General features: G+C 40.6%; 1 protein-coding gene across 3 annotated transcripts in view; it reads right to left on the bottom strand.

Moving 5' to 3' along the window:
• Positions 1-7,752: 7,752 nt before the first annotated feature.
• Positions 7,753-15,406, bottom strand: part of epha3 (eph receptor A3) — a 101,025-nt gene continuing 93,371 nt past the window's right edge. Inside the window, exons 17-18 of one of the 3 annotated variants that reach the window (XM_056389181.1) lie at positions 12,227-12,341; positions 7,753-10,607 (exon numbers count right to left, since the gene is read on the bottom strand). In XM_056389181.1, the coding sequence (XP_056245156.1) occupies positions 12,263-12,341 (79 nt within the window). In that variant the 3' untranslated portion in view covers positions 7,753-10,607; positions 12,227-12,262. Of the gene's footprint in view, positions 10,608-12,226; positions 12,345-15,406 lie in introns of all 3 variants that reach the window. The other 2 variants (XM_056389180.1, XM_056389179.1) reach the window with 2 other exon arrangements.

The following is a 15,406-nucleotide window of genomic DNA, read 5'->3' as shown; positions in this document are numbered from 1 at the left end:
ATTAGTTTCATGAAATAACAGTAACAAAAGAATTCTGTGTGATGATATGTTTGATTATAAATCAAATTATCAGCGGTGTAGACTGGGAGGAAATGATCAAAACAATGTGAACGACATAAGATTAAAACTTAAAAGATCTGTGAGGATTTTTTTTCCCCAACAGAAAATAGTAATGAGATAGAGCAAATATAGATAAAATACAAAAAAGAACAAAGTCACTGAGTGTTAAACGAAGCATGTGTCGAGAAAACAGAGGTATTTCGATCTTCAGGAGACCACAGTGAGTTTAAATGTAAGTGTACATACATGTATATATAGTACGTACTACTGTACTACTAGAGCAGTGTGAGAGGTTGTATCAATCTGGTGATGACAGCTACAATAAATAGTAAAAATGTTTCATGGTGTCATACAATAATCCTTCAGCTGATGAGCACTAGTCATAGTTTTTTGACCATTACATTATTGTTTATTTGTTAGAGCTAATTTTGTGTGGAACTTTACATAATTGAAGGCAATTGTGTTGTGGTGAATTGCAATTTACAGAAAAGATGTAACAAAGTCCTGCATGTGAATCAAGTCGGCTTTAAGAGAGTCTTTAAAGTCATTGCATTAAACATCAATTTGAGTATTTCATATGTAATCTTGAACACATTTACCTGACTGTAAAAGGCTATCAGGAAAAAGAAATGTCATTATTAATAATTTGACCACACTATATCAGTATCAGAAATTTCCCATGAGTCATCCTAATTAATGTAAAGTATCTTTGAAGACCCAGAAAAGGAGCTCTACAAATAACATGTCTTACTATTGTTATTATTACTATTATTATGATCTGCATATCAAGAAACTGCCACAAAATCACAAATGCTGATGGTCCACTGCAACAACAAATGCATTTCCTATTGCCATCAGTGTGTCAGTGCACACACAACAGGCCTTTTCCTGTTTACATATATCAGTTGAGAAATGCGACACGAACAGGAGAGGGTCTGTAGATTTACTTGCTGTAATTCCCACACTCATCTCCAAATCCCATCCTCCATCCGCAAAATTCTGTAAGAGCTGGATATGAAGTAAACAAAAGCCATGTTGTTCCGAAATAAAGATTATCACACTCAACTGTGTGAAATTCACTCATGTGAATGATGCAAAGAGTGTGACAGCAGTGAAAATCTCTCAGCTCTTATTTAGCATCATGACCTCATCATGCAATCATCGTCCCTGCTGCTTGTAGAAGGAGAGAGACAGGGAGAAGGAGAGCAAGGAATGCATATTTACCTCCGTTTGATTAATACTAATAAGCTGCTAATGAATATACAATTATCTTAATGAATATGTGTTGCCAATGAAGCAGAGCTGACTTGAAGGACGGAGACAAGAAGATGAGAGAAGGAGGAGCTTGAAAGAGAAGAGAGAGGGTAGAAAGGTGAAGAGCAATCAATAAGTAAAAAGAAAGTGAGGAAGAAAATGAAAATGAGGAAAGGAGGAGGAAGAGAAAAAAAAACACTAGAGACAAAAGAGACTAGAGAGTGAGAGAGATGATGTAGACAGAGAGAGAGAGAGAGAGAGAGAGAGAGAGAGAGAGAGAGGACAGAGTGCTGCATCAGAGGGCCAGCAGTCCCTCCACATCACTTTGCTTTCATGGGAAATCAATTCTCTCTGGTATGTCCATGGTATGGACGACGGTGTCAACAGCAAGGCAGAACCAGCAGCTCTATAGCCTCGCCTCAGGCATTAACATTAAGAGACAGAGCAGTAATAGCGCTGCCTCTTCAGGTATCATTACAGTCACTCTCATCTTCATACAGTGTTCTGGGCTGTGCGCCAAGCTGGGTTTTTATAGGGTTCGTGGCAACTTAGAATGAAATGAACTTTTTAGAGGTGGGTCTTGCACATTTAATGGAAAAAACAAAATGCAATCAAATTTACTATAAGTGAATATAACAAAAATACCATCAGGTGTTTCAGTTAAAGCATTAAAGCTATATTTGTTGCATGGCCAGTAACAATGTGTGTGAAACTTACTGTACTAATGTGTTTAATGCACAATAAATAAGATTTGGCAGAGTTATATTTGGCAACTGCGGAGGTTCTGTATGTAAAAGTCTCTTGTTTTATAGGAAATGTGAGGAGGCCAACTCATGAAGTCCATTTTTTTTTAGGATTTCCCACAACTGTATCAACCATCCCAGTGTTTACAACCACAACAAGTTTGGCTAAATACTGTAATTATAATGCCTTACAATCAGGGCTGCTGGAAGATGTTTTAAGTTGGGGGTGCTGTAGTGGGAGGACCAATTTACCCCAACCCATACAATACAACCCATACAAATACAACATAGGCCTACAACGATAACAATACACACACCAAAACAGCAGCAGCAGTAACAACAACATTGCGCACGGCACACAAGAACATATCCAAATACGTACATTTTTCTCAACAAAGGTTTGTCAGTGTGATGTTAAAAGTAACTGAGAACTAAAACTAAACTGCTCGGCGACAGCTTACAATACTACACCATCACATGTATACCTCTATTGTAACCAACAGGTCCAAAAGCTCATTGCGCACGGCACACAAGAACATATCCAAATACGCACATTTCAAAAGGTATATCAGTGTGATGTTAAAAGTAATTGACAATTGAATATCGAACTGCTCGGCGGCAGCTTAAACCAAATAACTTACCTTGAGCTTCTGTAAACAGAGCTCTTGTGTGTGGATGGAGCTTCTCGCTCCTCGGGAAGGTGTCCTAGCCGGACAACTGAAGCAGCAGGCTCCTCAACGGTGGCGGTGTTAACGGTGATACCCCGAGGAAAAAATTACATCCAAAAGGAAACGATAGAGTGCGGGTGGAGCTGCTCTCCTGGAAAGGCTGGACTCCACCTGTGCTCTCTTTAGCTGGTGGTTTGCCCCCCAAAAAATCTGCAATACGTTTTTCCTCCATTGTGATTTTATCTTTCCATTAGCTATCAATGCTACCGCAGCAGGAAGTAAACTTACGAATTCAAACTTACATGACCCGCCCTACGCTGTCTCTGATTGGCTAATGGTGATTGCCTTCGCTGGTTGGATTGGTTAGTTTTAGGCATGAGGACTGAGAACGGTAACGGACAAGGTAAGAAGTCATTCTGAGGCAGAGTAGTGGTTATATTTGCACTACGAAAACATGGTTAGAATCCCTCCTCTAACATCCCCATCAAATTAAAGGCAAAACCTGCCCAAATAAAATAACTTTAAAAAAAACACTACGAAAACATTACACTCTTGCCACTAGGGGGTGCACCCTAGTTCCTGCAGCCATGATTTGGTTGAGATGTTGTCAGCTTGCTTGTCTTGTTTAGCTTCAAAGAACCTTATACACCCTTGTAAGATTTTTGTTTCCATGTTCCCACATGGTTCAAACTTTAACGAAAAAAAAAAAAAACTAATCCAACATGTGAAACTGCTACTGTGAACCAACTACTTAAAAAATAAAATAAAAAGTGACACAGAGAAATATACTGCTAATCTACTGCAGATACGAAAAGACCCTCAGGGAGATTTTACTCTTCTGATGAACTTGTGGCACAAACAGTAACAACACAGTTTCCTTTGCACGTTCATCTCACTTGAGACACCTGAGTGACAGCGATTTCATCTGGCCTCTATAGCTTGATCAACCCTGTTCCTCTTAAAAGAAATAAATCCTCTGTTTGTCTCTTCAGCATATCACCACTGGTGAGGAGGAGGCAGCAGTGTTAGCTTCACTTCCCTTTGTGATGGCATCATTTGTCAAAGTGACAGAAGTGGTCTGAGCACTCGCAGTCCTGGGACCTGTGTGTGTGTGTGTGTGTGTGTGTGTGTGTGTGTGTGTGTGTGTGTGAGTGCGCCGTGATGATAACATTGCATGTTACTTTGGTAATAAAATGATTGAAGAGTCAGTGTGTGCTTAGGTTCCATAGAGAGCACAGACAGTACAAAGCCAACAACTTACATCCATCTATCTTTTTCTGTGTACATGTGTGTGGTAGAGACAGTACTCTGACATAGTGCTGTTTAAGTGTTACTTTCCCTCTGTGTATACTGGGTGCAGACCTTTCCACTTTGCTGGTATTTGGTGTTGCACACTTTTGATGCCACAAAAGTGAAGGAACACAATAACACGATTTGCCGTCATCCAGTGCAAGTAAAACCATATGCTTCATTATCCTCCCAAGATATTAAGCTGCAGGCGACATAAAGCGGAAAAGTTGTGATAATGTGATAATTATGTTGATGGGACGTGTATTTTTACATTTGATAAATAAAACTCCACCAACTTGTATCATAGTTGATAAGAAGTGACCTGCAGACGTAAAGCAATTATTAACCCTAACAGGTGCAAAAATTTGTGTAACTTAACCAAACTGCAGCAGGAATCAAGAGTAATATCCACAGGCTACGCAGCACTGAGTCTACTGTCTGACTGAGGTACATGAATGAATCTGATCCCAGACGGTCTCCATGGCGTTTTTCGGCATATGGACTGTAGTTTGTCATGTACGGGAATCGTCGTGGGAGAGCCAGTATGTACAAGAGCTGGTATCAGCCGCAGCCACGTTGAACATATGGGGTGGTTTGTAATAATGAACAGTCTCAGCGCAGGGAAAACATGTCAGTCACAACTTGCACTGCTTAAAGCTACAAAATTTGTCACACAGTACTCAAGTGAGTTTAAAACACTATTTAAGATTGCAGAGCTGCCATTTACATAACTGACAGTTTAGTAACATAAAAGTCAAACACATGCGAGAAGGCAAAAGCTTATTATGTCACATCAGACTTTAGAGTGAGGGCATATGGTGTTTCCTGAAGGCAGTGCACACCAGTGTTAACTCACTTTTGGCCGGTGCTGTTGTGACAGCTTAGTGCTCCCTGCAATGTAATGCAATGTGTACATACAACATCCTCTTACTGTCAGCACTGCCTTGCTTTATGTGTGTTCATGCACATTCTGTACAACACTGGAGGGGTAATGCCTTAATTCCTCCACAGTCTACTGCTGCACACAGATAAACATGGTGCGCAACAAAGATAATTAACGTGACATCCTGGTCCTTTGTCAGTGAACTCTTAACCCGGTAAGTGGGCTTACGAGGATAACATCCTCACAACAGAGCGCAGGAGTGGGGCTGAACAGAGCATTATGAGTTTGCAACATGGCGTCGGGTCCTTCACAGCAGCTGCACACAGCTGGAGGCCAGTTTTTTTAGCAAGAACCGAGGGAGAGATGAGGCTACAGGACTGGCATCAAAGGGAGGAGATACAAGGGGAGGGTGAGATATGGGCCGTAGTCCATCAGGTGCATTTCCATCAGTTCTATTTAAGTGACTAGACATGCTTTTGAAAATACAGACAGCAGAAAACATAAAGTGTTTTTCAAGAACTGAAGAATTCTGAGAGTTCTTTGTTGAGCGCCAATGATGACTCCATTTCCTGCTGTCAAACCATGAAAACAAATGAACGCGCAGGTCAAAATACAAATATGCCAACCATGGATGTACAATCATCGTAGAGGGAATGGTTGACTACACGATTCAAAGGAAAACACAAAATGAAGAAAAAACAATTGCATCAAAACACTGGTTAATTAGCATAAAATGTTTACGTGTGAATACGTGTGCTTGTGTCATTTCTTTTGTGCGTACACATGCAGGGGATTAAGGAGATGGTTCGGCCTGTGAGGAGGGGACGTTAAACATGCAAATAAAATTAAAGATGAAGTCCAACGTCAGCGATGGTTCTGTGACATCCAAGCCCATACAGAAACAGTGTTGGTTGTCAAAAATCTGGCAAAAGGAGCAATGTCTTCCTGCAGAGCTGTATTTTTCGTGATTGCACATTACCAATGTTCAAAGTGGGAAATCAATTTTACACATGGAGACTTTGTTTTCTCATTATCATTACTCTCCAAGTGGAACTGTGCCTTCTTTATCTGCAGCAGCTAGGGGAGCGCATTTCACCAGCGCGCTGACAAGCAGGATGATGAATGGTGCTGGTTAATCTTCTCCTGCGTTATTGTGTTATCATATGCCATTGTTGGCAAAGTTCTTATCTACTTAGACAGAACTGACAGGCTTCGCACTTCCACCTGCCTTCTACCCTCCTCTATATAGTTTCATCTCCCCCCAACTTTCTGTCACTTTCCCTCCCCCACTTCCACCCTCCCTGCTGTCTTTCCCATCACCCCATTGGGTTCAGGACCCTGGAGGTTTTATAGACAAAAGAAACAAGGCTGAATTGGTGGCGTTGTCAAGCATACTGTGTTCATTGTTTCCTGACTTGGGGAGGGCAATGTCCTGTTTTCTCTCTGTGCACATCTGCCTCTGAGCATCTGGATAGTGTCAGCCTTTCAATGTTGAGCAGAGCGACCATCACTCTTTCCCCTCTCTGACACATCCCATCTCCTCCCAGTCAGCAAATAGAGAGGAAAAGCAGAACTTCCACGTTAAAATCATACAACAAATCGGGTCTAACCATGCGTGATCGGAAACAAGATGCTTTATTAGATGTGGCCGAGGAAATTCGGAGCTGGCAGCATGGTGGACAGGATTAGAAACAGAGGTGAGGTGGATAAGTTGGAGGCTGGTTAACAGATGTGGGAGCGTTTGTGGACAGAGTGTAGCACATCCAAACATTTGGAGTGAAAGGTGGTGAAGAATGCATCATGTGATAATCCAATAACGCAACAGAACGTTGGGGGGCAGTAATGCACAACCTCAAATTACATTAATAATGTTTTTAAATGTGTAAATACCAATATTTTAAATTAGTTGTATTGTAGTGGGCACAAATAGCAACTATGGGTACGGTACGTTAATAGTTAGAAAAAGATTGGGGCTATGGCAAATAGAATATATTATACTAAAGTGGCTAGGGAAATTAAGAACTGGAGGAATATGCACACCTAATTATATCAAAATAAAATAATTTTGTCTAATTATAATTTCCTTTCCATCTTCCATTTGTGTGTGCATGACATACACTTTAAATCCAGGCTTAAATATCCACTTTTCATTTTCTTGTTGTTTAATGACCTCTGAATATGAATTTGAAGCATGTACACATTTTTATGCTATTTCTAAAAATAAGACATAAATGTCATGTTACCTTTCATGTTTTTTTTTCCCATAAGGGAAGGACTCTCCCAGGCCTGGAAGCCATCCATCAAAACCACTGTTCAGGGTTGAAGTATCCAAGTAGTGAGAGTTGCTTGAAAATTAAGATGTAGTAGTCTAGATGGTACAATAGTCTATTCAAATTTGACCACACTAAACATTATTGGGTAATTTTGGTGTGTAACATTTGATATTATACAGGTATTTTTGCACTGGGTTAAGAGATGTCGAGAATATCGTATACATTGTTCTCTAGACTTAACTTTAGTTTGTATTTGCTGTTTCTTAGAGTGCATTGATGGAGAAGACCTTTCTTGGCAATAAATGACCTTTCTATGGACTCCTCAGTTATTTAAAACACCTGTCCTGTACACTGTACATGTCAGTTTTTTTCTTCCTCTTTTATCCTGAAGGCAAGATGTGCCAACAGGCTGATCTATGGAATTTAAAATAAAAAAGATGACATCTGAGTTATGAGTGTTTCACTTCCACTTGTGATCTCATAAACATATGGGAATACGGTTACAGTTAAAAGAAAAGCCATAATTTTGTGTTGGGTCTGTGACATCATCGGGTGATAAAATAAAAACACAGGAGCAGGTCTATCATCATCCATTTTTTGGAAAATATTTTGCGAATATTTATTATAAAAATATAAATGTTTCCACTACAAATCATTTTACAATTAGTAGACAAGGCCATCTACATTTGCACACGTAAACTCTCACACAGACACACGGGTCAGTCTTGAGACAGAAAATGAGGGATCTGGATATAGGGTGCATAACAGTATTGCTCTCTCAGATGTCCCAGGTTTATAAAGTAAGTCAAAAACCAAAACACAGATAGCACTGACACATAATTTACTGTATGCTACAAAAAAGACATCAACATTGCGCTGTATAATGTTAACAAATAAATAATAACGTAATCATAATTGTCTTTTTATTGTAGAAAAAAAACAAACAAAGCTGACAATTATAATTCAAAATAAGATAAAATATAATACAGATGATTTTTGTCTCTTTTTTTTTTAATTAAAATGTTGCACAATTTTTTTTATTTGTTCTTTTATACATACAAACATTTTTACAAAGAGGGATGGCCATGTACATATAGTGGGATCTGTAGCGCTAGTTGCTATCATTACGATGGTTTACATTATGTACATGCTAACTAGAACACATAGCAGCAACAGCAGCATCCACAGGTAGACCAAGTAACAGAGGACCAACTGATACACTGAACAGGGCTGGGTTTCCCAAAAGCACCAAGAATCGCCCCTGTCCATTAGTCTATAGCCAAGGCAATAACATTTCCATTCAAAGTGCTCAAATACTGTGTACTAAGTGCTGAGAACAAGCTTTAAGATAAGCATCCTCGTGGTTAAATATTACCCATCCAACAGCACAAAGTACCAAAGTGCCAGTTTAGAAATACTGGGTATGTGTTGCACTGAGGGATTGACTGGGTGACATCAAAGCAGAAGAGTGGCATCTGTCTATCTCAAGTATGTACTTCATTGTACAAAGGTCATCTAAGTTCTAAGGTGCCTTTAGGAAATCCCATCCTGGACACATGATGTATTAGGATACTATCTCGGAAAGCAATTATCTCTTGGAAGTGTTGCATCTCTCTCAGGGCATTTCCACACCTTTCTAGTTTAGGGCAGTGATGGTAAACCCCATCCCCCTATGAGAACACGGAAAAAAAAAAAAAAAAAAAGACCAAGGTTGCATTGAAAACAAATTAAAACTGGAGCGTTTTGCTTGATGATCCCACCATGAACCAACCCGACACACAGTTACAGGAGGCACTCTACGTTTTGCATTTAACACACCAGGATTCATGGATTAAGAGCTCACTAGATCAAAGTCCTTTTTTTTTTTTTTTTTTTTTTTTTTTTTTTTTACAGCAAATTTCCGATCAAAGAAGAACATGACAGATCCCAGGTGGCTTTTGTTAATAAGTTATGGATTCAGACCAAAAGCAAACAGATTATAGGTTTACAAAACTTTTCAGAGAAGCAGTGTGATTTAAACTGGCTGAGCGGAGAATATATCTCACAGCTTGGAAAAGGAAATTATACCTGTTGTTGTGTGGGTTTGATGATGCTAACCTTTCTTAACTGAAGAAGAAACTCAAGTACAAACTCACTTCTAGTTGAAAACACTTCCGCAACACAACATCTGAAGCTGAGGCCTGGATGACACTGCTTCATCTTATTTAAGTTCTCTTCCCCCTCTCATAAATTTCTCTCTCGCCCCCCCCCCGGTTTCTCTCTCCCGTCTATCTTAACGTGCACTCTCAGTTCCTGGCTCTGCTCCATCTCTCAATCTGTTTCCCCTTGTTAGAGAAAATAGAACGAAGAACGTATACATCCTGAGATTTCACACGGAGGGCATTGGGTTGAGGGAACAGCACTACAACTGTACAATATCTGCTCATATGCACATAGAAACATAGATTTCACCGTAAAAGAAAACTCTGTGTGTGTGAAGTGCGTTATGGCCCCTGTACCTTCAAAGCACAGCGTTCAATACATTATACATGTGACAGACTCATGGCTTCCATACTACAGGCTATTGAACTGATTATCATAATTATTGCTTTTATGTGACATGTCTACTGAATGCAAATGCTATAGGTTAGAGCTACAGAGTAAAATGGCTCGGTTATTGTCTCGGTGTGTCCATACCAGCTCAGCTCTCTCATGGATAGAGACAGGAAATGCAGGTAGTTACAAGAAAATCTCACGCCTCAGACTTCATTAGTCCAGGAAGGGTCCACATCCAGGTGAGCTGCTGTTGTCTGCCATGCTCGTCTACACAAGGCATCTCAGCCGTTTCACCGCCTCGTTCCACAGGCAGGTGGGAGGAGACTGTGAGCATGCCCGTCCCCTCTTGGCTGTAAAGGGAAGGCTATGCTATCCAGCTTAGCCAGTGTTGGAGAGCTCCGGCTTTTATGTTAGTCCAGTCCAGTCCTTGCCCCGTATCCCAGTCCAGTCCCAGTTTGAATCGCTGACCAGGTCTCACTGACCTCATTGGCTCTCCTCTGCTCTCTCTACCCTCCTATTAGTCTGTAAGGCATCTCAACTTGGGCATGGAGGGATGGAGGTTTGAAGAGTCAGCCAGTCAACCGGCTTGGCAGATCCGCACTGAACTCTTCCTGTTTCACTCTCTCAGGACTTGATATCGTCTTTCAACGAAACAATGAAAGCCCTCATCTGAATCATATATACCCCCCTCCCCCCCATTTCCATCTGTTTCTAGCTTGGATACGCAGCCACTGTGTTAGAGTGCAATTAGCAACCACAGTCTGTTAACACAGACGGAAAGACAGGTTCATTTTTTTAAACAGGTACTGGGCCATTCTTGGTGTGGGAATCTAGGGCTTTGAGGCTGCTCACGATCTTCTTCTGCGGTCCTACGATAGTCACTCCAACCTTTTTCAGATCCCTGGTTGGTGAAGGAGAGAGAGAGCAGGAGAGAGAGAGAAGAAGGGGAGACGATTGAAAATGAGACGCAGTCGGAGAGGGAGAGAGAGAGAGAGAGAGAAAAAGACATGACAAAGGGGAAAATGGGGAGAGAAAAAATGTGCATTAGTGATGGAGGATGTGACACCCATGTGGCATTTAATGACGCGCTTCTAGTGCTGCTCCTTTCACATTCCCATGCAGCTGTCATTCACACAGGACTGCATTTCCCAGAAGGCCACTGGGCCACCACATCTCTGAAGGAGACGTGTGTGTGTGTGCGGGGAAGTGTATTGCCTCCAATCTCCATCACTAACAAACATGGAGGTGGGCCTGTGGGGCCACACTGACAGCTGCTATTATGACCCTGTCAGTGGAGGAAACAATTGCATGCAAGGGCCACAGTGGCACAAAAGACCTAGTTTCCTGCATTGAACTGGATTTCTTTGACAGGGCAGGTATATGTGGAGAGGAGCAGCACTGGATCCGGTGCAGAATATAACGCTGTATATAGAACTCTGATTCAGATGAACTTGTTAATAGTCTGAAAGAGCTCTTTAAAGATTAGTTACTGTACATGCATTCAGGTGTAAGAAAAGACCATTTGTGTATAAGACTAGTTTAAATCATTTAGAGCTACAGTGTCAGTTCCACACGTTAAGTATCATACACATCAAATACACAGAGTAGTTAGTCAACTTAATTCAAATATCAAGCCACATTTGCAACATACAGGAACAACAACCTTAAATACATAGTATATCCAGAGCAATACACACAGCATTGTTGATATTAGAGTACACAAGAAGTCAAAGCACATGTTAAGACTCGTCTCTTTTGCTCATCTAGTGACAATATTGCATTAGTAGAGGCAGTGGAGTTGCAGTTGGAGTGGTGGCATTTCTACAACAAACACTTTCAAGATATTATATGTGTTATTGAAAAATATCACAGTTAGGTTTTTATTATTTGCAAGCGTAAGATTAAGTTTGCCAGAGCAGCCAAAGTACATGTAGAAAAGACATTTAGAAACTTTTCAAGCACCCAGATAATCACAGACTTTCACTTTGTGTTACAATATAAAGGGATAGTTCACTCAAATCAAGTAATGCGTTTTTAATGTAAACTGTTCAATTTATTGTTCATTTCCCTAAAGTTTAAAATGTTAAAAATAAAGGACAACAGCTCAGTTTGCATCCACACATTAACAATGCTAATTTGTATGTACAATAAGTGTACAATAATAGTAAAAAGAAAACTTTTCTCAATATTTTGACAGACATCATAATACATGCAAATGCCACTCATCAGCAATATTCCTAGGAATATATACTGGTAATACTCTGTCATGCTAGTTTGTAAATCAGAAAATTTCCAAATATTCAAAATGTTCTTTTGTATTTTGGCCGCATGAAATATTAGGACTTGTAGTATTTTGTTTTACTTTTGTTTATCTACAGCTCATGGTGGCATGGAAACATAGATGTCGAGTTGTCTATTGACGTAACTATCCCTTTACAAGCCAAGTGAAAGCCCATCAGTGGTTCTGGAGGTAGGTTACTGCTCCCGGGCGTGGGGCCTTGGCCCTCACCCTCCACCCACCATCCAGAGCCTGAGGAGGCGGAGAGGAGCTGGGCGTTAGAGAGTGGTGATCCCCATGGACGGCTCCCATTCTGGGCAAGTGGCGGGTGTGACGTGGACCTCCGTCAGAACCACTCTACTGAGACACAGCCAGGCCCGGCAACATTAGCACATGAAACTGGAAATCACCAAAGCTCCTTTTCTCTAGGAGGGTATCTAAAGCACATTTGTAGTTGTAATAAATCAGGCTAAATCATGTGGATTTACTTATACAGTATAAATTCATCATTTAGGAAGGAAGATCCTCATAACTCATTAAAAAAAGTAAAAACTGTTATGACCTTGAAATATACAGAAAATCCTTGTAGACAGTCCTTTGCAGAAAAACCAAACCAAACTCTCAGCCAAAATCTACCATAAATCTGACAATGATATATAATGAATAAAGTAATAAAACTCAAAAGATTGCAAAGATGATCCTACGCTTTTTGGGATATAATCATTAATCACTGAGACAAAATATGACACACCACAACATCAGTGTTGAGGTGAGAAGCAATATAATATAATAGGAACTTGAGGTCACATTTAGTGAAGATGTTCTCTAACTCAGCCAAAAAGTGTGCAACGCACTGTTCTAGCCTCATTTTAGCTACATTTATAGCATTGAAGCTACATCTGAAACACTGACATACAAATAATTCATCTCTGTTGAGCCTTAGTGCTGCTCTGCTGAGAGTCAAAGCAGTCGTGATGTCATCTTTGCAAAATATATATCATATACAATTTTAAAGCCACTAAACTCTCCTCACGACATGAGTAGTGATGAGTGTAGATGAGTGTTTTCCACATCTTAATCAGACGGGACTTTTTTATGTCAGGAGAGCTTCAAGAATCATCTCGAAAACAGACAGTGAAGATGAAATAACAACAGGTTACAATAAACGACTACAACACGGAACACATGGAACACATGAGACGTGATTATAAATCACAACCAGAGATAGGTAGTCAGCATATAGAAATACACACACACCATCGCATGAGACAGATTAGCAGTTGAAAGTTTCCTTCTACAGTACGTCACAGTATTGACTCAACAATTCCCATCATCCCACAGCAATACCTCTGCTGGGTATTCTTTTTCTTCAGTTTGGTTTGCAGTGAACCCTCCTGTAAATCAGTTTGCCATGGACAGAAACCCAACAAACATAACCACTGTATCAACTTACGAATACACACAGGCACAAGTAACTGTCTCATTTGTGGTGTCACTTTTTGAGTTGCTGAGAGGAAGTGGATGCTGGGTAATGTTTGGGTATGACAGTGCTTTCGCAGCCGGTACCACAGAGGGGTTGATGGTCTCGCCCCCTGATTTGCAGAGGAGCGCAAATCCCTTGTATAGACTCTGAATACGTACATACCACCCGCTTCAAGTTTTATCACCCCATTAAATGGCTGTTATCAGTTGCCATCGGTAACATAAACATGTGAGTTATTAGGGCCCTAGTGCACCTCCTAGTCGGCTCAGTAGGCTGTTATGTGCCAAACCATCGTCATCATGGTTACAATAATAAACGTGGAGCGGACCAGGTTTAAGCACAAAATAAATTAAAATAGCTCCTTAGTATCATGAGCTGTTTGCCATTTTTTTTTTAAGTCAGATGATGTCACCAACAGCAGCTCGTATGGACAACCTGAAAAGTCCCTTTTTACTGGAGAACAGGGGCAATGCTTGTATGCACCCTCTGGGCGTCTGAGAATAATTATGGGAGTGGTGACAACTGATATCAGCCATTTGATAACATTCGATGTGGGTGTACTGCAGTGTATTTGGTAATGCTAGAAATTGTTTTGTCACTTGTTGTTGGTGTCACAGATTGCTTTCCTTTGTCCAGCAGATTAGGTCAAGTTCATCACTTCCTCAATCATACACATGGAGTGAACTTTGCATGCACTCTATCCAAATGAAGAAAATAGTCCAAATGATGGGGTATTTCCTTGTCAGTCTATCCTGTACTGTCTTGAAAAAGAACTTCAATTACTCCAGCAGATGAGTCAGCACACTGCAGCCAAGTATGATTACTGTTCCTCAGAGGTCACAGCATTGCCAAGCCTTGTGCTGAATATCAAGAACTAGATTAAGACTGTACAAATCAATAGAGCAATCTATATTGAGGAATGCATAGACTCAGCCAAGGCTGCTAGCGTCGTAGCTGAGTTAGCTTTGGATGCCTGAGTCTTCAGTGGATTAATACTGCAGTGATCCAATTTAGCACCTAACCACAGAAAAAGCATTGTAGACCAATATGATTTCTTCAGTACGAGCTCGGACTGCTGCACTTACTGCATGTGCTGTGATGTAATTTGCAAATACACAATGTGGATTTCCACCTGATCTGCAGTGTGAGCTTTTTTGTTTTGTAACATGTTGACTGAAGAGAGCTTTTCATTGATTACAGGTATTTGTTGATTAAATTGCATGAGAAATGCCTGGAGAAAAAGTATGCAGCTCTTGTGCTGTACCCCGGAGAGAAGAGACAGAGATGTAGAATGGAGCGAAAAGAGGGAAAATAAGCCGAGGAAGAATGAGAAAGAAATGAACACTTTAAAGCCTGGAATCCAAACAATGTGTCCTCCACAGAGCTACATTCTTTCAAACACCTTCAGCCCGACGCTGTTAATGACTGCTGCTTTGATAAGTTATAGACAGCAGTTAGAGCTATGGCTACGGCAGCACTGACCACCCTTTCCCAACTGCCCCAGCTGCTGCCATCACCACAGTGAATGGCTGCCTTTGATCACATTAATTAGAAATGTCCAATTATTTACCCGGTCACATTCCACATCAATTAAAACAGCAGTGGGCCAACAGTGCAAGAGAGGCATGGAGAGAGAGAGAGAGAGAGAGAGAGAGAGAGAGAGAGGGAGAGAGAGAGCATTTCTGCACTTTAAATTGACAAAAAAGAAAAACAACAAAAAGATTAAAAGAAAAAACTTGTCAGTTGTCTTTGATTTTCTCAGGTAGCTGCACTCTGAACTGTAATGTCTGACGGTTTGTTCATCGTTGTAATCTCTCAGTCTATTACAACTGTGCTTGGGATTCATAATTCCTTTCAGCCTGCCAGTACAGGACTCCGGCCAGAACCTGATCCACATATCTCTGTCTCTGCTACTCTCTCTCCTTCACTGAGGGACATT

This window comes from Seriola aureovittata, chromosome 11, assembly GCF_021018895.1.
Source record: "Seriola aureovittata isolate HTS-2021-v1 ecotype China chromosome 11, ASM2101889v1, whole genome shotgun sequence".
NCBI lineage: Eukaryota > Metazoa > Chordata > Actinopteri > Carangiformes > Carangidae > Seriola > Seriola aureovittata.
Note: the sequence above shows the minus strand (reverse complement) of the source record. Positions and strands in the feature narration are given on the sequence as shown.